Here is a 24,312-nt window from a genome sequence, read left to right as displayed (position 1 = left end):
AACGTCTTTCATATGGAACTTTTATAAAGCATTTACATAAGTATATTTACATGTTTACATGTATATATGTCCATATATATAAATATGTATATATACACATATACATATATAATTGCCCTTGTAAGAGACTTAACAGGCATGTGTCTGCTTTTCTCAATTAGCTTTGCCTAAAGTAGTTCTATTTTCTATTTTGCATTACCTTAATCACCCCTGCCTTGTGAGAACTGAGGGGACAGTATAAAGACATCTTGAAAAAACTGAAAAGCCTTCCTTAGGATTTTCCTTGCATCTCCAAATCTTTCTGTTTTGTTTTTTTTATAACAAACACAGTTTTGTTTTTATGTGATTATGTTGTTTCACTAATATTGAATTCATCTTCATTCTTAAGTATATATGCAATTTGATCATAGGGAACCAAATACATTTTTATAATAAAAATATTACAGTATATGTTTAGTACTTCATTCTAGAGAGTAAGATTTTTAAAAGATTATGTGCATTTTAAGATGCTTGTTCCTTATGTTTGAATTAGAAAGAAGAAACATGAAATAACCCATTTTTCTATGATAGAAACGTGAATCTGAAATAGCCCATCTTATGAAAGAAGAAGAGGAAAGATTCCATAAGGAAAAGAACGAAGAAGAAATTAGGCGTTATAAGGAGAAAATTAAGTACCAGCAGGCACTCGAGAAACAGCTTGAAGAGCAAGAGAAGAAGAAGCAAGAAGCTTATGAAGAATTCCTTCACGAAAAATTCATGATAAATGAAATTGTTAGAAAAGTCTATGAAGAAGACAAAATGTGAGTTTAGTCAACCTTTCCTATGCAAAATCCTATTCATTTGTGATTAACTCAAGATTTATCTTCTTTTTTTATTTTTTGTTATATGATAATTGAGTTCCTTCCTAAATTATTACTATCTCAATTTTGAGTCACTCAGTGAATTTTTTTGACAGAGAGTCCTATATTAGAATTCAGTTAAGAAAGGATGGTGGCTTCTGTTTTCAGAAATCAGTAGGACATGTCATGAGTAGATTTTGGAGGAAAAATTTTTATGTAGCATTTTACCAACATCTAAATATCGATCTCTCACAGCATAGTTACATAAATTACAAGTATAAAGGTAATTGGGAAATCACAGATCTTTTCCATTTTTGTTAAAAGTCAAAGAGAAACTAGTTATTTTTTAAATATATTTTGCGTTTGGCTATATTTATCACTAGAAATACTAACCTTTTGGATATGTACTTAAGGGAAAAACAACAACAATTAGAAAAAATGGTTGCAACTCATAAGTATATAGAAAAGTTTAAAGAAGAGCAAGCTCAGTGGCGAATGAAGAAGCGTGAAGAAATGGAGGAAGAAAACAGGAAAATCTTAGAATATGCCAAACTCCAGAAGCAGAGAGAAGAAGAGCGGATGGCTCAAGCCCTAGAGCTAGAGGAAAAAAGGCAGCAGTACAAGAATTTGGTATTTATATACTTAGCTTTAAAAATTAGAAAAATTCTTTAAAATGTGTGTTGTGTCTTATAACAATTTAAATTTTTTTTCTTTCTTAGATTGCCCAGCATTTGCAGAAAATACAGCAGGAGCATGTTGATATAGAACAAATGAGACTAGATTTATATGAGGTAGAACAAGCTGAGTTAGATAAGAAAAAAAGCAAGGTAAGTGTTGGTAGTTGACAAAATGAGCGACACAAGGTATAATATTCTCTACAGATTTTTTTTTAGTCATTTTTTTCAGTCATGTTCAGTTCTTCATGACCCCGTTTGAGGTTTTCTTGGCAAAGATACTGAAATAGTTTGCCATTTCCTTCTCCAAAACATTTTACAGATGTGGGGTAAACAGGGTTCAGGATTTCTTTTGGGTCACAGAGGTAGTAAGTGTCCAAGGCCAAATTTAACTCAGAAAGATGAGTCTTCCTGACTTCAGGCCTGGCACTCTAGAGATAAAAACATTTAGATTACATAATATTAATAGGTCGTGTTATTTTATCATAAATCAGGATATTTCAATCAGTCATCCAAATGGCATTTTCTATGTATATCTCTAGGCACTATGTCAACCATTTATGACTTTCATAATTATAGTAGAAATATTAAGAAAGGAATTAAAAATGCAGAGAATATGAGCATATTTGTTAGTGTGAAGCTGCAAATATAGTGTGGCTTATCAAACAGAGGAACCATTTTTATTCTGACTACATGACCTTGGATTTTAAGTTTTCCTTCAGGTTTTAAGGACTCCGCAGACCCAACCAGGGACATTAGAATAGAAGGGAATATGCTACTAGAGGCAGAGGGGGCACTGAGTGAAATATTGTCCGTTTTCTAGAGCCATCTATTTCTTATTACTTAGAAATAAGTCATATATTCGTTAGAGTAGCACCTATATTCATCTTTTGCCCCATCTGAATGTGTTAGTTATTTCAGTGTGATTTGGATAAGAAGTGACTCACTACAAGCCAACAGTCGTGATCCCTCCTCTTCTGTACTCTTACCACCAATGCCATATAGCTTTAAGTCAGCGGGAATCCTCTTGCATTTAGGAGCTGTTTTAGAAGCATGAGAAAAACTTAGGATTTCTTTCTCTAACCATTTCTAACTTTTTACATTTTCCCAGTTTTTATATCACTTACTGATTTGCTTTTGTATAAAATGCAGGAAGATTCCAGGAACTAGAGACAAAGAGCCCATACTGTTCTAGATATAGGCTATGTTCTTTTAGGGGTTGAACCTTGTTCAATTTATTTGAAGACATTGTGCTATTCAACAGGCATTTGTTATCAATGTATATATCTGTATGCAGGAGAGATTAATATAGTTCTTGGCTTCCAGGCCCACAAGCTTAAGAAACAGTAATCTTAAATTAAGGTATTGAAATGCACATTTCCAAGGGAGGTAGATGTTTAGGGGGAAGCCAGCAAAATCCGTGCAAACTTGTGTCTCACAAATTGAGAATGTGCAGGAATTTGAGCTTTGAACAAGCTAGAGGAATACTGACCCAAAGGGTGGTCAGGTTGATCAATGGAAAGAGAAGAATCATCCATAGTCTTCATACAGCTTAAGTCTAAGAGGCTTGAGCCAAAAAAATATTTACTTGAAGGGAGTACTCCAAATAAAGTAAAGAACAGCTCATTTAGAGCTAGTAGTGAGAACAGGGGGGAAAACTACTTATCCTCTTCACATCAGATACTGATTCTACTTGAAAGAAAAAGAAAAAGCCAGGATTTGGTAAATAAACAGTTTTCTGTTTCAGTGACCTGAAAAAAAACAAAAAACAAGAAGAGATCAATTAAAAAGAAGTTGCAGAGTAGTGAGAAGAGAGAGGAAGAGAGTATTTATGTAGTGCCTACCATGTGCCAGGTGCTCTGCTAAGCACTTTGTTTGTTTGATCCTCACAGTAACCCAGGGAGGTGCTATTATTATATATTTTACAGTTGGGGAAACTGAGTGACTTACACAGAACTATATGGTAGTAAGTATATGAAGTTGTATTTGAACTCGGATCTTCCATACTCCCAGCCCAGTGCTAGCTTCCTAGCTGCCAAGAGAACAGCCAAAAGGAGGAGATTTAAACATAAGAAGTTTCTTGAAGCTTGGCCTGCTTTACTTGATGTTATTATGCCTTCCTATTTAGTGGTAACAGAAGAAAACTGGGAATGGAGAAGTGATCAAAAAAGATAGGATACTTTTTTTTTTAATGCTTACTTTCTGCCTCAGTAACAACTCTAAGATAGAAGGGCAAGGGTTAGACAAACTGGATTAAGTGTCTTGTCCAGGGCTACTTAGCTTAGGAAATGTCTGAGGCCAGATTTAAACCTGGATCTGCCTGACTACAGGCCTGGCACTCTATCCACTGTACTAAGTGCCTGAGAGGATACTTCTTAATGATTCCTCCTTGAAAGAAATTTTGGTTAATTCTCTCTCTCTGTCTCTCTCTCTTTTCATATGTGTGTGTGCACATATTTATGTATACAAATTTATCATTTATGTATATAGATTTATCATCAAGAAGGAATTTTAGAGATCAACATTGTCTAGTCATCCCATTTTACAAATGAGGAAACTATGGATAAGTAACTCATCCAAGGCCATAAAATGATGAACAGAACTGAGGTGTGACTCTGGATCTCATGTTTTTTCCCACTACTATACCATGCTGCTAAGAAATGTTTGATTGTTTGAGAAGTGTCTTGTCCTTAGGATAAACCATCCAAAGAACAGGGTTCTAATCCATCAGATATCCCAAGGGAACTAACTAACTGACTAACTTCACACCTAGATTTCTCTGAGCAAAGTTGCTCTAAATGGAGTTAAGTGTCTGAGAGTTCCATCTTGTGGCAAGAATGGATAATGACTCCGGTTTCTTGGTCCAAATCCAGGAAGGAGGCTCTGTGCAATATAGTTTTTATAAGAATCTCACACTTTGCGACCAATCAACAAAATTAATAAGATTTTCACTGGTAGAACATTAAAAAATTCATGGGAAAGCATAGATGGCTTCATTCTCAATTTAAGCTTCTTAACTTTACCCATATAATACTCTTTCCTTGTTTCCACTGAGCTGTCTTCATTTCTTCTCGGCTCTATGCAATTACTGCAATCCTGATGTTCATGAACATACACATGGTGACATGAGCACGGATGCATCAATGTTATCATCTAAGTTAAGTGGGTGCCCTTGCTCTAGATTCTGCATTTTGTTTTTTCCTGCTCAATATAGAGTTTTAGAATGCCAATTTTAATAGGAAATTCATAATCATTTTTATGTAAAGAGATAGTGATAAATCTTTCATCTTAAGTGTTTTTCTATAGTAATCCCAAAAGTTTACATTTATATAGGAGTTTGTAATGACGAATGTTAACAGTCACCCTGTGAAACAGGTAATTCTAGTAACATTATCTCCCTTTTAAAAATGAGGAATTTGTGGCTTAGAAAGATTGTGAGTTGTCTCTTGATCCACACACGGTCTCTTCGCTGAGTTTCAGTTAAACCAGATGTCCCGTGTGAGCGCTCCTCCGCCTTCCCCTCTTCTGCATTGCTGTGTTGCTGCCCGGCACCCTCATCCAGTCGCCTACCTTGGTAGCCTTGTCATTCCTGACGTCTCTCCCCACGTACCCACTCATTTGCCACATCTCATCTCTGTCTCCACAGCTTCACTTGCACGAGTCGCCTACCTGCACTCACACAACTGCAGGGTGGTCAGGAGCGTCCTCCCTTCTTCCTCTTCCTGCAGGCCTGCTTCATTCTTAGGCTTGCCTTCGACGTGATTTTCCTAAAGGGGACGGGTGGCCATCTCCCCCTCCTCCTCTCCCTTCGCCTGCCCGGGGAATGGCTCCAGTGCTTCCCTGCCCTTTCTGGGGCCAAATAGAAACTGAATTGTCCGAGATTCAAAGCTCTTCCCAAAGTACGGAAGTCCTAGCCTTCCAGCCTCCTTGTCCCCCTTGCTATTCCTCCCCGTGGGGACTCCCGTCTCCATCTCCACCCACACCTCCCATGCCCTCCTCCTTCACTCTGGCTCTTGCCCTTCCTGGATGCTTTCAGAATTCAGCTTCACTATCTCCTTCTACACAAGCCTTCTTTCCCCAAACTTCTGTAAGCTGTCTGCACACCTGTATAGGTATGTGCGAGCCTATAATATATCTGTGGGCATGTAGACTTACAAGTTGTCTCCCCCATTTTTGTATACATGTCCTCAGTGTTTAGCATCATTTCTGGTACTTTGTAAGTACTTAATAAATGCTTTTTTTTATTGGTTTTTGCCCCTAGTCACACAGAGAATAAATTTCAGATCCAGATTTAAAATCTGACCTCCCTTCCCCACCAGGCTCTGACCTGGCACTCTTCCTATATTAGGGTGGCCACATCACCACCGTGGAACTATATGGGAGCTGGAAAAAATCCAATTCTTATTTTATCTAAAATCTCCTTCCTTTGAGTTAGAGACAGCCTGTTACCAGAATAGAAAGTTACACCTCTAAGATTAAGGGTTGGGGAATAGCATTTTTCAAATCAAGAATCCCAGATTATTTCAGCTGTAAATTCCACAGAGATTTATTGAGCAATTTCTAGAAGTTTCCAGCATCTTAAAAAACACATATATGCATATTTATAATACACATATATAATTACATATATAGTGAGGGGGACAGAAAGAATGAATATGACCACAGGGCATTTACAGTTTAAATAGAGAAAATAGGCATACGTGACATGGTTGAATAACGGGACAAAGCAATATATACATAAATCATCACCATGTCAGTGACAGATTATTTCAGAAGAGGGAAAGACCAGTAGTGTGGGCTAGAGTTATAGGAAAAGGTGTCATAGATTGGCTTTTGAAAAGGACCTGAGGGATAAGTAGCTTCTGGTTAGGTGAAAAGGAGCAGAAAGAACATTACAGGCTAGAAAAATCTACTTTTAAAAAGGTGTTGAGGCAGGAATTTAGCGTTCTGTGTTTGAGACTCTTTGTGGCTAGAACAAAGCCTAAAATAGATAAGGGGATTGGACTTGAAATCAAGGAAGACCTAAGTTCAAAACCAGACACTCTAGGCAAGTTGCTTAAACTTCTCTTTGCCTCAATTTCTTCATCTGTAAAACCGAAATAACGATAACACCTACCTCCCAAAGTTGTTGAGAGGATAAAAAAATATATTTATAAAGTGCTTTGCAAACCTTAAAGTGTTTATATAAGTGCTTGCTATTGTTAATTGGGGAAAGGTTCATGTTCAGATGCAGTGGGGAAAACAGTTGAATAGAGGAGGGGAAGTTTATGGAGGTGCTTGAAATTTATATGAAATTAGTGTTGTTTATATGTTTGCTTTCTAGAAGTCTGCCCTTTATGGGCCTCAGGGCAAATAAACAAAATTAGCATTTTAAAATAAATACCAGGGAAATGAAAGAAAACATTTCTGTCTGACCTCAAGTAGGCTGGATACTATTCATTAAAAGATATTATGCATTAAATGGCCATGTTTTCCCAGAGTGCTTGATTTTAGTTTGCTGTTACGTACTGAGCCGAAAATTTCCATTTACAAGTCAGATTTTTTTTTTAAGTTGTGAAATTAAGCTTTTAATATTACTTTTTATTGTGTTCTTTTAGGAAGAAATGGAAAACAAAATCAAAAGGCGTCAACAGCAACAAAGAGATTTTGCAGAACAAATGGCTTTCAAAGAATTGGTTCTTCAAGCTACTAGGGAACAAGAAGAAATCTTCAGACAAAACATGCTGGCTAAATTTGCTGAGGATGATCGAATTGAATTAATGAATGCTCATAAACAAAGAATGAAGCAGTATGAACACAGGAAAGCTATAGAAAAACTTATTCAAGAACGGCATGAACAGTTCCTTGCAGACAAAGTAGGCATATTGTTCTTTCTGTTTTCAATGTTTTATTATCAGTATTGAATAAAAGAATAAGGGAAGAGGTGGTTATTTCTATTCCACTTATGATACATTTATGATACATGGTCCCACAGATTAAGAGAGAGAGAAAAAATGATCTCAAAGTAATAAAATAAGCTACTCCATTTCTTAAAATATTTGTATTATTAACTCAATCGAACAACACTAGCATCTTTTTAGTTCAACTTCCCCTTCCCTATACCTTTTGTTATGAAAGCTTATATGGTATCCAGGGAAATGAGAGGTTAATTTAGATGGGTTGTTAGAACAGTCCTAACCTTTTTTAAAAATTGCTCAATTCTCTACCTACTTTCTTTTAACCTTTATTGAGATAATTCCTAATGTGGATAAAACAAAGCAGAAATGAAAAGAAAAAACCCATACAGCATTTAAAAAATAACATTGGCATGTGCTTAGGAAGAATATTCTTGAATAAAGAAAAGGATTAAGATAGAAATCAGAAGTTAGAGATTTCTTCAAGAAAATTAGAGATATCAAGGGAAAATTTCATGTAAAAATGGGCATGATAAAAGACAAAAATGGTAGAAACTTTACAGAAGTAGAAGAGATTAAGAAGAGGTAGCAAGAATGGTAGAAGTGGAAGAATTATACAAGAAAGATCTTAACTTCACCAGTAATCACAATTGTGTGGTTACTGATCTAGAACCCCAAATCCTGGAGAATGATGTCACATAGGCCTTAGAAAGCATTGCTAACAGTGAGGCTAATGGATGTGATGGAGTTCCAGCTGAACTATTTAAAATCCTAAAAAGATGATGCTGTTAAAGTGCTACACTTAATATGTCAGCAAATTTGGAAAAGTCAACAGTAGACACTGGTTTGCAAAAGATCAGTCTATCTCTTAATCCTGAAGAAGGGCAATGTCAAAGAATGTTTAAACTATTGAATAATTGTGTTCATTTCATATGCCAACAACGTTATGCTTAAGATGCTACAACTTAAGCTTCTGGCATATGTAAAGCAAGGACTACCAGAAGAGCAGACTGGCTTCTGAAGAGGCAGTGGGACCAGCATTTGCTGGATTATGGAGAAAGCAAGAGGATTCCAGAAAAACATCTACTTCTGCTTTATTGGCTATATCAAAGCCATTGACTATGTAGATCACAATGAAATGTTCCAAATCCTCAAAGAGATGGAGGTACCAGATCATCCTACTTGTCTCCTGAGGAACCTGTATTTGGATTAAGAAGCAATACTTAGACCTGAACATGGAACAAATGATTGGTTTAAGATCAGAAAAGGCTATATATTGTCACTTTAATTTATATGCAGAGTACATCATGAGAAATGTCAGTCTGGGTGAATTGAAAGGCAGAATTAATGTTGCCAGGAGAAATATCAACAGTCTCAGATATGCAGAAAATGAAGAATTAAGAAGTCTCTTGATGAGGATGAAAGAAGAGAAAGTAAAGCTGGCTTGAAGTTTAACGTCAAAAAAAACTAAGATCTTAGCAACTGGTTCCATCATCACCTGGTAAATGGAGGGAGGAAAAATAGAAACAGTTGTCAAATTTTATATTCTTAGCCTCAAAGATCATTGCAGAGGGCTATTACAACCATGAAATTAAAAGACTTTCCTTGGAAGAAAAGCTATGGTAAATCTACACAGCATACTGAAAAACAGACATTACCTTGCTGACAAATATCTGTTTAGTCAAAGCTATGGTTTTTCTAGTAGTGATGTATTGCTATGTGAGTTGGATTGTTAGAAAAAACTGAGTGCCATAGAATCGATGCTTTCAAATTATGGTGCTAGAGAAGACATGAGAGTCCCTTGGACAGCAAAGAGATCCAATCAGTCAATACTTTTAAAAAATTAATTCAGAGTATTCACTGAAAGGTATAATACTGAAAATGAAGCTTAAATACTTTGGTAAATAGTGAGAAGACAGGACTCACTGAAGAAGATCCTTATGTTGAGAAAGACTGAAGGCAAAAAGAAAAGGGGATGATAGGATGAAATGAATAGATCGTGCCATGGAACAAACATGAACTTAGACTTTGGGAGAAAGTGGAGGATAGAAAGACCCATGTGGTCATGAAGAATCAGACACAACTGAATGAACAACAGCAAAAAGCTCTCAGAATGCTATATGAGTGAACAAATAAATAACCAATGAACTTAAATGTAGAGAAGTGGATGAGAATGAAGCTGGTGTAGAAAGGAGTATGAGTTATATAGTTTGTACTAGATTACACCTGAAATGCATTCTAGCCCTAAAATTCTTTGAATTTTTTTTATTGAGTTGGTGATGGGGAGATCCAAATTATACTACTAAAAGGATAGAATCTGAAATTCCCCTAAGAAAGGGATAAAGGAGTGATTATAAATTATTATCTGAAGACATTGCCTCAGTGTGACATTATAGTCAAGAAGACCAAAAGTGGACATGTTGCTTTTTCATTATTTCAGAACTTATTCTAGGACTTTGGGCTTCAATTATTCTTTTTTAGGAAACTGGGCTCATACAGGTCAATTGACTCCATAGAGAATGTCTCCCATTTGCTTGGTGCCTTTCTGGCTCCTCTTCTTCAACCAATATTTAGTTATTTATTCAGCAAATTACTCAGACTTGTTTCTGTGTTCTGTGCTGATCACAGGGAAGGTGGTAAAGCAAGATGCGTGTATGGTATTAACAAACTGTAAAACTAAATATGCATGTTAGAGAAAGAAATTAAAGGCATAAACATAAGCATAGAAGTGACAAAATTAAAATCTGAGAAAACCAGCAGATAAATTAGTTGAAACAATAACTTTGGGAAGTAGGATATAAAATGAATTTTTAAAAATCATTTTTCTATAGGAATAAAAATTACAGGAAAAAATATTAGAAAAGGATGTCTCATTTATAGTAACTGTAAAGTGGCATAAAATGTCTGGAAGTCAGTCTATCAAAGTACATTAAAGACTCATATAAATAAAATTATAATTGTTCATTGTTGGACCACACCAATATATTTTAAATAGCCATACTAAATGAATTAATTTATAATTTTAGCACCATGACAAACTATGAAAATGGATACTATAAAGCTAGACAAAATAATAACAAAATTCTTTTTAAAAAACAAAATTGTAGCACCATAAGGGAAATAATTGGAGGAAGAGGTTAGGAATGAAGGGAGAATTAGCACTTGCAAACCTCAGTTTATTTATAAAGTAGGGATTATTAAAATTCTTTGGAACTGGTTAAAAATGGAAAAGCAGATCAGCAAAACAAACTAAATAAGGAAGAATCAAAAACAAATCCTCCAAGGACATCAGTTTCTTGAGAATACACTTGTTATTTGCCAGGCACTGCCAGGAAAACTGGGGACAGTTAAATTTAGGGTAGCAAATTCAATCACATATATCATTATAAGCACAAAATGGGCAAGTGATCTTAATATTAAAGGTCGCTCCATAAAAATTTTAGAAGAGAATGAGATTGGGTACCTTTCATAATTATTGCTTGGGAAGAAGTTCTTAACCAAACAAGGGAATAGACATGATCTCAAAAGTCAAAATAGATTATTTTGATCACATGAAATTGAAAAGCTTTTATATGAATAAAGAAAATAAAGCTAGGATAAGAGGGGGAACTTGTCAATTGGCACAACAAAACCTTTGTATCAAATATCTCTAATGATATCCATGAAATATAGAAAACTAATGTAAATATATAGAACTGAGTCATCCTTCAATAGATAAGTAGTCAAAGAATGTGAACAATTCACAGAAAGAACAGCAAGTTGTTTAAAATCATATGAAATATTGCTAATTATCACTAGTAACAAGAAACATAGGAGTTCATAACTCTTGACTTTCATCTTATACCCAGCAAACTGGCAAATATGAAAAAAGATAAAAGTTCAGTGTTGGAAATGCTTTGAAAAGCAGACACTAATATACCATTGGTGAATAGTGAATTAAACCAATCATATAACCCAAAGAAGTCAGAGGTAGCAAGAAAGGTCTCACATATATAAAAATATTCATAGCAACATGTTTTGTGATAATAAGGGCACATCAGCTAAAGAACTGCTAAGCAAATTGTGGTATATAAATATAATGAATAAATACTGTGTTGGAAGAAACCATGATTATGAAACTTCAGAGAAGCATGAGATGACATACAAACTGATAAAAGTAGAGTAAGAAGAACCATGAAATTAAGATACATAGTAACTACTACAAGTATATGGAAAAAACAAAAAACCTTGGGAGTTGTATAATTTATAATGACCAAGCTTGATTGTAAAGAAGAGATAATAAACTTCTCCTTATTGATTGATATATATGATTGATTGATATATTCCCCTTATTATATATTGGGGAATATATCATATTCCCCAAAAGCCTTCTTTGCATAGGTAGGGGCTGACTCTTAAGAGTGGAACATGCAGTCAATTTTAGTTGATTTACTGGTTGGTTTTGATGAACTGCCTTTTTGTTTTTATTCTTTGTTATGAGATGGTTTGATGGGTTGAGGATGGAGAGATTCAGAAATGGTAATGTAAAATAAGACAAAATTTTTTAAATTAACCTCAAGAGAGAGTAACAAAAACTGATTGCACTTCCAGGAACGTGAATTTGAAGAATTTAGGTTACAACAACAAAGAGAAGGACATATTAATGCAATTGTTGAAGAAGAACGACAAAAACTTCTCAAAAAGCATGCTTCACAACTACTGGGCTATCTTCCCAAAGTAAGTGGAATTTATTTAAATCTAAATTAGTATGTTGTTTTGGAGGCAGAATGGAATAGGACAGGGATGATGAATGTTTTAGAGACCGCATGCCCAAACTACAACCCTTATGCTGCATGTGAGCCACCCCCTTACTCCAGGCAGGGGAGGGAAGAAGTGCTCTCATTGGGCTGCTGGACAGAAGGGCAAGGCATGTGAAAAATGTCCTCAGCTGGGAGTGGAGAGGGGGAGGGGAGCAGCCCCTCCTGGCACGCCAGGGCACATGTGCCATAAGTTGGCCAACATGAGTATAGGAAAAAGAACACTGAACTGGAAGTCAGAAGACAGGTAGTTCTTTTGCGACCCTGCATAGAACAAGTCTATACTCTGGCCACTAATTGGTCAGTGACCTTAGTCTCTCTAGGCTTCAATTTTACTCATTTCTAAAATGAGAGAATTAGAGGAAATGACCTTTAAAATCTTTTCTAGCTCTAAAACTATATGATGATAGTCATACTTCCCTTCTAACAGATCATATCGATAATTAAACTATACTTGAGGCACATTACAATTCTATATGTGCCCAATAATCATGTTACGTAAACCTTATGGTACTTTTAATAATAAACACCCAGATTGACTAACATTTTTTTTTAAATGGGCTATAGTGGGTTATGTTATAGCTCGGGACCAACATACCTTAATTTTTTTAAGCTCTTTGATCAAGTAGTCTTTGTGTCTCCATGTATAGTTAGTTAGATAGAATATATGTCATGATAAAGCAATGAAACTGACTTTTCTTAAACCATAATACTACAAGTACATAAAATAATTACTTTTTAAAATTTATTTAGTTATTACCAGTTTTTAAGCTCATTCAACAAATATTTATAGCTTGTACATAATATTCTTAGCACTATATTTGGTATTGTGAAGGATACAGAAACATCAAACATGGCCCTTGCTTTAAAAGAAATTAACAATCTAATTGAGGAGAAAGTGATTAAAGCACATTAAAAGATGAGCTCATGTCATAACCAAGCATATGATTAAATGATAAATTATCAGAAAAAGACTGACATGAAAGTTTAAGAAATTGGTGATGGCAGAGTAATTTGGTTCAGTTACTTTGTTCACAGAGCTCTGTGCTAGGTTCCAGGGAAAATACAAAGTTTAGATAAGTTGCTTCTTGAAGTCATGGTATTTATAGTCTAGCCCAGAAATGGGATAATATTTAATAAGTGCTTAAGGTTATTGAGCACAGTAGTGATTTAACCAGATTTATAGACAATGTAGTCTGGGGGTGACAGTGATTAAAATAGATGGAGATGGCGGGTGTAGAATCAAAGCCTTTTAGGCCATGGAACAGCCTAGTTAAGGGCAATGGGAGATCCTGTGCTGAGGGGTGATAGCCGTAATGGAGAGGAGCATCTGGATGTGAGAGATCTCACAGAAGTACAGCCAACAAGCTACAATAGTTGAGAGACAGCCGAGAGTGTCAGAGATCCCAGCAAGACTTTAAACAAGACAACTGGGAGGAAGGATGGATGGATCTCTGAGAGAAGGCACAAGTCAGGAAGGAGAGACTTCTGCTTACGAGGAAGGAAGGATAAGCTTGATCTTAGATGTTCCAGGGGCTAGCCGGGCAGCAGCTAGAGATGCACCGTAGTTACTACACAGAGTTCATATTTGTTTGTTTTAAAATTTTGAATATTTTCTAATAGTTACATATTTCATGTTTTTTCCCTTTCCCCCAAACTCCCCTAACCCCCCCTTAGCCAACGCACAATTCCACTGGGTTTTAAATGTATCATTTAATTCTAGTCACTAGAGTTATCGTTTAGCATCTACATCCCCAATAATATCCCCATCAGCCCATGTGTTCAAGCAGTTGTTTTTCTTCTGTGTTTCTCCTCCCACAGTTCTTTCTCTGGATGTGGCTAGTTTTCAGAGTTCATATTTAAAAAGTGCTTAGGGCTTCGAGATACGGATTTGAAAGTCATCTGTGGAGAGTTTATGATGGAAGCCAAGGGAGGAACTGAGGTGGCAGAGAAGAAATAAGAGAGGGTCCTGGGGAGCATAGACATTTAATGAGAGAGAGTGGTCTGAGGGCTAAGAGGGGGTGGGCAGGAGAAGGAGGAGTGGGCATTTGTATCAAATACTGGATGAAGGGCCAGGAGGATAAGGGGAGAAAGGCCACTTTGCCTTGGGCAATCATGAGAAGATAGTCTTAGTAGGATATATAGAAGTTAGTTTACAAAGGGCTGAGGAGAGAGGAGGTGGAGAAACGGCTTTCTCAAGAAGTTTAGCAATGAAGGGGGAGAGAATAGATAACTGGAACGAGGGAGGTTTAAGGAAAATGTTTGTTTTGGTGTGATTTTTTTTAGGATGAGGGGGGCCTGACCATTTTTTTTTCCTTTTGGTAAAGCAAATGGAAATAAGTCAGGGAAGGGGAAAGAGACTGAACTTGACAGAGAACAATGCTGGCTGCTGGGGGTGGGGAGAGCTTCAAAGCATTGGGGGAGGGCGTTCCACTTAAAAGTGAGCAAGGGATTCCTATTTCCCTGGGAAAGGAGAGATATTTGAGGTGGGAAAAGGGAGCTGAGAGAGCTCCCCCAGATACTTTAGCTTAGTCAAGTTGGAGGCAGATAAGCCTTTGAAAAAGGTTTGGAGCAGTTTTTGTGGGGAGCGAAAGAAGGAATTTATAAGAATAGAACAAAAGTATTGCCAACACATTCTAAGTTTCTTTTAAATTTTTTGATGTTCAGTCTTTTTTCAGTGATGTCTGACTCTTCACGGCCCCATTTGGTTTTATTTCTTTCCTTAATTCATTTTACAGATGGGGAAACGAAGGCAAACCAATCACGTAGCTTAATTTTGTAGCCATTGAGCAGCTCGAGTTGGCATAGCTAGTAAGTTTGAGGCCAGATTTGATCTCGGGAAGATGAGTGTAGGCCCGGCCCTCCGTCCGCCATGCCATGTTGGGGCCCTGGACCCGGAAGCCTAGCTACGAAGCTCAGCAGTCCATGACTCACATGGGAAAGGTTGGCCAGAATTAAGAGGAAGGCCTGAAGTGGGTGCTGGCCCCACCCCTGTCTTTTAATTAAGGAAAGTCTCACTGGTGCCTTTCTTTTGGCTCCCCGGCGCTTTCCAGCCAGCCTTCCCCATGGCCAAGCATGTGCAGACAGAGAAGGGAGTGAAGGGAATGAGCCAGAGGAATCGGGAGCATTCGGGGAACTGGCCACTGAATGTAACGGCGGCATGGAGAACTAGCTTATGACGAGAGCGAAGGGTAGAACGAGGAGGCTAGAGAACGCTGGGAAAGTTGGGGGAGACGGCCGAGGCGGAGCCATGTTGGAGCATGACTGGGGCGGAGCGGACAGGAGGGGGAGGAGGAGAACGTTCAGCCAGGTGCTAAAGCCTAGAGCTCACCCGGTGACTGCAGGCTGGAGGGGACAGCGTGGTCTGAGCGGCTCCTCCGGGCTTTCGGAGGAGGAGCGTGCGAGCGCCTCCTCCTGGCTCCGCAGCGGGGCCGGGGAGTTTTAGAGTGCGGAAGGAGGACCGGTTCCAGGATGCGGGGGATGGGTTGGGTTGGGTTTTTGTAGAACGGACTTAGAAGAGGCACCAGCAAGGTGGCCGCGGGCTAGGGAGAAGGAAGGCTCCTCGCTATAAGGGATGCGGTTCTGAAGGACACGAACTTTAAGCTATTCACGGGAACAGAGAACAGATCCCAGGGTCGAATGAGAGGCACTTTATTAATGCGACTCTGATGGAGAGGGAAGAGGGGTTACTCCATCAGAAGACAGTGGAGAAACTTGTAGAATAAGCCGAGGAAGATAAACCAGACGCTAAAAGTACTGAGGCAGCTTGGATACCAGAATGGAGGAGTCCGTTTCCTTAGTCCCAATTCCAAATCTTTCTTTTAATCCTATAAATTCCTTTTAGTAGTGTCTTCCATGGTTGCTCGTAGAACTAAGGCAAGCAGGACCAGAATCCTGGACGCGTTCAAGGTTCCATTTGCCCTTCCCTTTCTCGCATGAATACTGTGAATATTTGGGGGGTCGGAGTGAGGAAGATTACAAAAGATCCACTCCGAGGTGGAATTAGGGAACCCATCCAGAGGGTAGCCATAGAGGGAGGTGGGGAAAGGGAGCAGGAAACAGAAGGGGCTAATTCCTCATTACAAGAGCCTGGCTTGGTAGTTCCTCATTTGAATGGTTAAATTAGGAAATTCAGTATAAACTGTGTTCAGATATCCGTTTTTTTTATTAATTCCATAAATTCATCATTTTGCTGAGCAGATTGCTTTTATGTTGGACCATACCTTGGACAGGACACTTAACTTGCCTCAGTTTCTTCATCTCTCAAATGAAGGGTTTGGGCTACCTGATCTCTTTGGGATTTCTAGTTCTAAAAGTCAGTTTGTCTTTGCCTCAAGGTTTTCCTAAATTATACATTGAGTGAAATATCTGGTAACCTAAAATAATCGAAAGCATTTTCCTTTTAGGGAGTAATTAAACATGAGGAAGACGTTGATCTGCTTGGTGAAGCATTCAGGAAAGCTTATCTGAAAAGCGACCCACAGTGAGAGGAGAAAGAATGCCATCAAGAACTGGATTGCTTTCCGTCACCACTAGATGTCAGCCTGACTTCTGTATCAGTTTTGACTGGTCATTCATTGTCTTGGTAAAAGAATCCTTTCTACTTTGGGATTTTTTAAAACCATCATAATATCTGACAATCCTCATACCTCCATCTGTTAGAGAATACAAATGTGCCTTGTCAATAAATCTTAAAAGAAGTAACTGTGCTGAGTTTCTAAGCATTTTGTTAATTATTAAAATATATACATATAAAAGTCTTAGAGTAAAATGAGATAGGCAATAAAATTCTTTTTTCAAGTCACAAGTGATTTCTAATGAGTTTTTCTACTGCTCTACAGTCAACATGCCTGGAGGGAGGGGATACATGTTCAAGAAAAAAGAATACATTGATAAAATGCTTTTATTTATATTATAGATATATTTATATAGTTTTCTAAACAAAGTGAAAACTGTCATTTATCTAAATTAGGCAGAATTTATCCCAGCAATTTAGAAAGATGTTTTTATCAGACTACTTACTTTTAATTATACAAAAATATATTCATTAAAATGTTCATATTTTTCTGTGGATGAATCCAACCGTGAAGGAAAAAGGGATCACGTCCCGGTCTTTCTCCTCTCTTCCCGATGATGACAGAGCTTTTCAAAAGGAACCTTATCTTGATGATGGAGGTGACCCTGGCTTCTCTATGGGTCAGACGTTTGCTTCAAGAAGACACAAAGCCACGCTCCTCTAGGCTCGGGGCTTTGAAGACGGGCAGCTCCTGGCCACCTGCGGGAGTCCGGCGTCATTTACACTCACGCCTGGCATCACCCCGTCTGGAGTCGGCCGCTCGGGACAGAAGGCCGCGCTTTGACTCGGCATCATCTCAGTAGGTAGCAAGCAGCGTCCCGAGGCAGAAAAGCGCCTGTTTCTCCCCAGTGGAAGAGTGAGCGGCTGCTTCAGGGAACTGATGTCTTGAGAAGCCTAAAAGCCACCCTCTGGGGCCTGGGGCCGAGGCTAGCCGTGTGTCCTCCAGAAGGACCAGGTCTGGGATTCCTCGGGTCACACACTGGAGCATAGAATCCGCACTCGGGTCCTCCATCTTGATTCTCGGGGCCATCTCCCGGCAGTTGCCAGATAGCGCACGCCGCCGGGTCACAGGAGGATTTTATACAACAGCACCGCAGCTCTCCTCATGTCTCTGACTAAGAATGAGGTCTCTTACTCTCCTGACCCGATACTGTCTAATAGGAACCATGAAGGACGGCTCAGGCACGTCCGAGGATTCCACCGGCCCCCAGGGACGGGCAGAGAAGCTACCAGAAGCGTGTGAGCAGGCGTCGATGCCCAGGCGGTCAGCGAGCTGCCCCTCCTGAGCAGCAGCGCGCAGGGCCCCACTTCCTGCCGCCTCCTTTCCAACGCCACGGCTGAGGACAGACCAGTAGTCGCTCTTGGACTTCAGCCGCTGTCCCGGTGACTCTCCCTTGCATGTCGTGTTCCCGATGGAGAACATAAACCTGGAGTCAGCAGCTCCAAGAAAGGGAGGGGCTATTTTGCTTATCTTTATATCCCCATTACCTGGCACAGCCCTTAATGTGTTCAATCATTCTTTATTCATATCCTTTGACCATTTAGCTATTGGTTCTTGGTCCTATATTTGTATTAATTTCCTAAATATTTTGGATATTAGAACTTTATCAAAAGTATTTGAAGATTGGGGGGGGGGGGGCAGCTGGGTAACAGTGCATTAAGAACCAGGCCTAGAGACAGGAGGTCCTGGGTTCAAATCTAGCCTCAGATCCTTCCTAGCTGTGTGACCCTGGGCAAGTCACTTAACCCCCATTGCCTAGCCCTTATCTCTCTTCTGCCTTGGAGCCAAAACAGTATTGATTCTAAGACGGAAGGTAAGAGTTAAAAAAAAAACATAGTATTTGAAGCAAAGGCCGCCCACCCTCCCACTCCACCCCACCACAGTCCAATTGTGGTTTCCTTTGTTTTTCGCAAGTTTTTAAATTTCATGGGTGGCTACTTCTACAACTCCACTCACAACAGCTTGCCCTCGAAGGGTGCATTACGAGTTTCCAGCACGGTTCCCCATGAGCTTTCAAAGGGTAAGGTTTCCATTTCATATTGGCCAGTCACCTCAGTGATCTTTTAGCAAAAATATTTACTAAGATCATGTAGTAAAAACATTTGGAACAAAATTGTTGTTCCACCCGGTGGATGGTAGCTAGAGGTTCTCTGGGCAGAGTCACCGCAGTGGTTTTCCATTTCCTTCTCCGTTGGATCTTTTCATTAGGCAGTGGGCATCACACAGTGACGGAGGGTCTGGGGCTAGATTTGAATTCCAGACTTCCCGACTCCAGGCCCAGTGCTTTTAACCACTTGAGCTAGCTAGGAAACAGATGTAAGCAAAGTAAATTCAACTCATTAGACCTTTATTTCCTTCGAGGATCCCTCAAGAAGTTCCAAAGATTCCACAGCTAACATTCTCTACAGCACACTCGGTCCATGTCTGTCCTCGGTGCGTGCACAGGGGCCATATTGGATACGTGGCCTCTTCCTGGTTTGATCTCTTTCCAATAACATGGTAAAGATGACGGGGAGCAAAGGGGGTGGCTGCCCTCTGGGACAGGAGCAATGATCCACCTCCTTCAGGCACTTCCCGGGCTGCTTGACTAGATTACCCTGGACTTGAATAAGGAACAGTTCTAATTCCCTTTGACCACTGCAAGGTGCTTCCCCGGAGGCTCCATCTGTTTTCATACAGCAATCTAAGCACTTCTCTCAAATTCAGGACATGCTTCTATCTAGTCTATACTGTTCGATTACTTTAATAATGCTCTCTAGGTCTTTGGAGATTAATTGGAGTAGAAGATAGAGCTTCATCCTTACAGATAGCACTAGAGTGATGTTTGGTTAAGATCTCCTCCAGACATGCTTGGGGCCAAGTGGAGGTCCATCCGTTTTTTTCTTTTAAATCATGTGACCTTTCACGTTTGGAATGTTTTCTGTAGAGTAAAATGCTGCTCTAAACCTCTTTTGTTCAAAATGTTTTCCATTTTTCTCAGAACTTGTCTTTGCTCCAAGTAGTTTATACTTTGGGGCTTATCAAACACTGAACTAAGGAGATTCTGTGGGTCTACTTTTTGATTTTTTGACCCAGTGGCAAATCATTCTGATGATTACTGATTTGTAATAGTTTGCGGTTTTGATGCCTGCCATATGCTCTGTTTTCATGTCTTCCCTTTCACTTTGGTGTCGGGAACTATTAAGAGAAATTAGAATCTCAAGTAGATATTTTTATCTGGACCCCCTCAAAAGATCAATACAGACCGGCAGAGCCATGTATTATCTTTCTTCCCTATCTAAATATGGGATGAGACAGGTGTGGTATATCTAAGATAAAAATCTGAGATTCCTCTTTTGATTCCTTTCATAATTCTCAACTTCCTTCAAAATACATTATAGTCTTACTGAAAAAGCTTTGGGCTCTCAGCACTCCAGCAGGAGGGGGGCTAACTGTTTCCCTTTGCCCGAGAACACAGATGGCTGGTACGGCCAAGGCCGAACCCTTGGCAGGGCATTTTGCCCAAAATTAAAGTAAAATAATGAGGCTCAAAAAATTGTTTAATACCAACAAGGCTGAGAAACTGACGGGGCTTTCCGACCTAATGGAGATGTCCCAGGCTTCACTTAAAGATAACACATGTAGTTGATAGTTTAGCATAGGTTTTTGTCTACGCCTAAAGGCTTCTAAGGCTTTTGTTTTGACTATAGTAAAAATCTTGCTCTCTGTAACTGTGGGAAACTTTCTTGGGCTTTTGGGGGAAAGGGATCTTTAATTTCCTTTATAATAAAGTGGCTACTTCAGTATTGTTTGAAGTACAATGAGCTAACAAGCCGTGCTTCCAATCTGTTTCATTCTTTACATCCAACGACCACCCAGGCCACTCAGATTAGTCTCTGGTTATAGAGTATCAATCTCTATACTTTGGTACCTTTTGTTTTCTTGAGGTGAATTTTATTTTCTCTGGTTCGATAAAGTATGGGCTTAGTAGTCTGATATACATTTTGTAAATGAACTTAAGTAGCTTCATCATATCATTTATATTACTTCAGCCAAACCAGTCTATTAGAATTTCACCCATTATTTGTCTTCCTTTGTTCATAAGGTATTTTACTTGTTCTGAATGTCTTGATAGATTGACTATCAGATATTTTCTATATTTTGAAAGTTTTTTAGGATGGGATCTCATATTATATCCTGGGTTTATGTTATTTCTGTGGACTTACTTTATACCTCACTCTCTTCATTCTTGAGCATACTATTTTTTTAGTTAGTATTGTCCTTGCACAAACATTTGTGACTGATTTGCTTTAAAAGCTCTCTTGCTGGGCTATGTGTTTCAAACTGGAGTTCTTCACGAGTTCATAATTTCATGAACTCCCTGATAACCTGAAGTTCCTGAGGAGCAGCTAACTCCATAAATGTCACCTAAAGCCCAGGGGCCACTCAAGGCTCACATGAATTGCATTAAGTCTGGGGAAAGCTACCAGCAGAGGCTTTACGTTCTCCTTTTGTTTCTTACCCTATTCCAGAATCAAACTCCAGAAAATCCTCTAAAACAAAGCTAGTATGATTTTTGTTTAAGACTCCCTAAATAAGGGTAGCTGTGTCTCATCACACAAAGATACTCATTATTTAATATGGGTAGAAGGTACTAAATAGCTTTTATTTAGCCCAACCCAGAAAATGCCTGTGGCAAAAAAAAAAAATAAGTTAAAGAAAAACAGGCTCAGACCCAAGAAACATAAAACATTAAAAAAACAAACAGAAGGTAGATATACTTTTCAATAAACAAATATGCCCCATTCACTTCAAACCTACACCATCCAAGCAACTCAAAACAACTGTCAAACCTGTCGCTTCTCAGGAAATCTTTCTCTGAATTATTGCCTAAGGAATTAAAAATCCTCCTGGAAGGAGGTAGGCATTCTGGAATCTTCCCTCTCAGGCAGAGTGCAGCAAACACACCTGTCTTTCACTGCCATGTGCTTCTGCTATGAGTTGACACTGCTGGGGAGGGAAAAAATGAGGCTGGGAGTAGGAAGTGGAGAGGAACCCCCTTCCTCTACCATTTTCTGGTTTACTAGTCCAAGGTGAGAAATTGCATGAAAAAGGGACTTCAGGATGGGTCAGTCTTCAGCTCATTCCTAGAGATCACAGGAAAGGCAATTCCTGTGAAGAAGCCCATCCTTCTGAACCTTAGACAACCATCAAGTCACTGAGGACCAATCCATGGAGTTCCCGGTGTCTTTGGGTGTCTTTTCACCAAGGGGCTATGGAATCTTCCTTCTAACAAAGGCCTGTGCTCTATAATCTTATCAAGTTGACTTTAGCACTCATCAGACTGTTCTCCCCATTGTATAAACACATGAAATTTGTATTTTTATTGAGATGTTAAAATAACTTAGGAATTCAAATAAGTGTATAAGTTTGCAGATAAACCAGCTTAGGAGGTATTGCTGAATTTCCCAGTAATTACTATGATTTAAAAATCAAAATATTGAAAGAAAACTATCACTAGTACCTTTAATAGTTGAAAATATCACAATGAGTTAATGTGCCTATAATATCTCTGTATCTCTAAGCAATATCAATCCTTAAGGTATATTTATTTCACAGTGATAAATCTTTTTTATGCTATGTAAATTTTGTATTAAATAATCAAATAACTAAAATACAAGGGAACTTTAGATTTTCCTCTATATATCAGAAACCATAATTTTTTCCCATGTGAATTATGTAGCTTTTGCATAGTCACCACCTCCCCCCAATCCACTGGATCATTGGAAATATTTTAATATTCAAACTTACAAATAAAATCAGACAATTATAATTGATCAGAAACAGAATTTTCTTGTACGGAGGATTTTTTTTGGTGGAATTATTTGAGGTGTATCGAATTTATTTATTCCCCCATTCGAGTGCCTTCATAAATTCTTCTTCACTGAAAGACAGCATCTTAGCGGCTTCAATATGCATCTGTTAAATAAACATTGTTTAATTTAGCAGCAATTAGGAATGAGTAAATCACAGGGTAATTTGAAATATATTCAATATAAAAATAAACTATAAATACCATCCTGGAAAACAATTTTGAATTATGCTTTTAAAAATAACAATTAGATTCATGCCTTTTAACTGAGAGATCCCATTGCTAATATCTATCTATTCATCCATGCAACCATCCATCCATCCATTTTCTCTCTCTCTCTCTCTCTGTATATAAAATCAAAGAAAGAAAAAATGTTGCATATATACCAAAATACTTCTAGTAGCACTTTTTGTGGTAGCAAAGAACTGAAAAAAAAAAACCAATGTATACCTACAACCTGTGGAATGAATTGTGGTACACAAATACATGGAATATCACTATCCTGTAGGGAACAACAATATGATGAATTCAAAGAATTGGGGTACATGTCAAAGGATGAGGGCTGAAGAAAAAGCAAGAAAGCAAGATAGACATGATTGCAATAATATAAATGAAAAGAATGCTATGTAATTATAATACAATTAAGGTCAATCTTGAAAAAGTGATGAGAAAATGTAAAGGCAGCTAGGTGGTACACTGGTTAGGGCTCTAAGCTAGAATCAGAAAAATCTTAGTTTAAATCCATTCTCAAACACTTCTCTATATGACCCTAGAGAAGTCACTTAACCTCTGTTTGCTTCAGTTTCCTCACCTGTAAAATGGGAATAATACTTATCAGATTGTGAGGATTCATTTAGATAATATTTGTGAAACATTTAGCAGTCTTCCCCCAATTTCTTTGCAGAGGTGGGGGATTATGGGTGTAGAACATTGTTTATATTGTTAGATTTGATTTATTGGTTAATTTGCTAAATTTTTTCCCCCTCTTTTATTACAAGGGATGGTTCACAGAGTAGTGGGGAGGGGGGAGGGATATATTTGAAAAAATGGTTTTTATAAAAATAAAAGACATCTTTAAAAGCAAAAATAATTTATAAATAAAACCAAAAAGTGACTAAAGATTTAAAATATCAGTGAGATAAAAAAAAAAGCATTCTGTCTCTCATTGAGACTGACATTGATGAAGGAATTTAGCTTTTCTTATTCAGAACCAATTTATCTAAAACTTGACAGAGTGAACAGATCACTGCACTAAACCAGAAGACCTGGCTTCAAATTCCATTTTTATCACTTATGAATCATACGACCTTGGAAGAAGTAATTTATCTCTTCAGAATCTAAGTTTTCTTATTTGTTAAGTGATTTAGACACTAGATGATCTCTAAGGTCCCTTCCAAACAATATTATAGGATTCTATAGCATTGATTTCTCATTTTTGTATTTAGTTACTAACATCTAATATCTTACACAGGCAATAAGAAACTTCTGTAAAAGAAGTCAGAATGTAAAAAACTTGGTTATGCATAGATTCTGGGAATATCCCTAAACAAAACTGCCTAAATAATACCAACGTCCTCTAGTCTGGCCAGATAAATTTACATGCTAACCCCTGATACTCTCCTTGATTTCCTCTTAATACTTAAAAGAATATTTCACCACACCACCCATCATTGCAGTGTTT

General features: G+C 38.2%; 2 protein-coding genes across 2 annotated transcripts in view; one reads left to right on the top strand and one right to left on the bottom strand.

The window, feature by feature from the left end:
* Positions 1–16,840, top strand: part of MNS1 (meiosis specific nuclear structural 1) — a 41,132-nt gene extending 24,292 nt beyond the window's left edge. The window contains exons 4-9 of the mRNA XM_044662375.1: positions 571–800; positions 1,253–1,469; positions 1,559–1,666; positions 7,111–7,368; positions 11,998–12,123; positions 16,610–16,840. Coding sequence (XP_044518310.1) covers positions 571–800; positions 1,253–1,469; positions 1,559–1,666; positions 7,111–7,368; positions 11,998–12,123; positions 16,610–16,690 — 1,020 coding nt within the window. The 3' untranslated portion in view covers positions 16,691–16,840. The remainder of the gene's footprint in view (positions 1–570; positions 801–1,252; positions 1,470–1,558; positions 1,667–7,110; positions 7,369–11,997; positions 12,124–16,609) is intronic.
* A 5,784-nt stretch (positions 16,841–22,624) lies between these two features.
* Positions 22,625–24,312, bottom strand: part of TEX9 (testis expressed 9) — a 41,258-nt gene continuing 39,570 nt past the window's right edge. The window contains exon 8 of the mRNA XM_044660106.1: positions 22,625–22,738. Coding sequence (XP_044516041.1) covers positions 22,661–22,738 — 78 coding nt within the window. The 3' untranslated portion in view covers positions 22,625–22,660. The remainder of the gene's footprint in view (positions 22,739–24,312) is intronic.

Source organism: Gracilinanus agilis, chromosome 2 (genome assembly GCF_016433145.1).
Source record: "Gracilinanus agilis isolate LMUSP501 chromosome 2, AgileGrace, whole genome shotgun sequence".
In the NCBI taxonomy this organism is placed as follows: Eukaryota; Metazoa; Chordata; class Mammalia; order Didelphimorphia; family Didelphidae; genus Gracilinanus; species Gracilinanus agilis.
The sequence above is the reverse complement of the archived record's forward strand: the minus strand, read 5'-3'. Positions and strand labels throughout refer to the sequence as shown.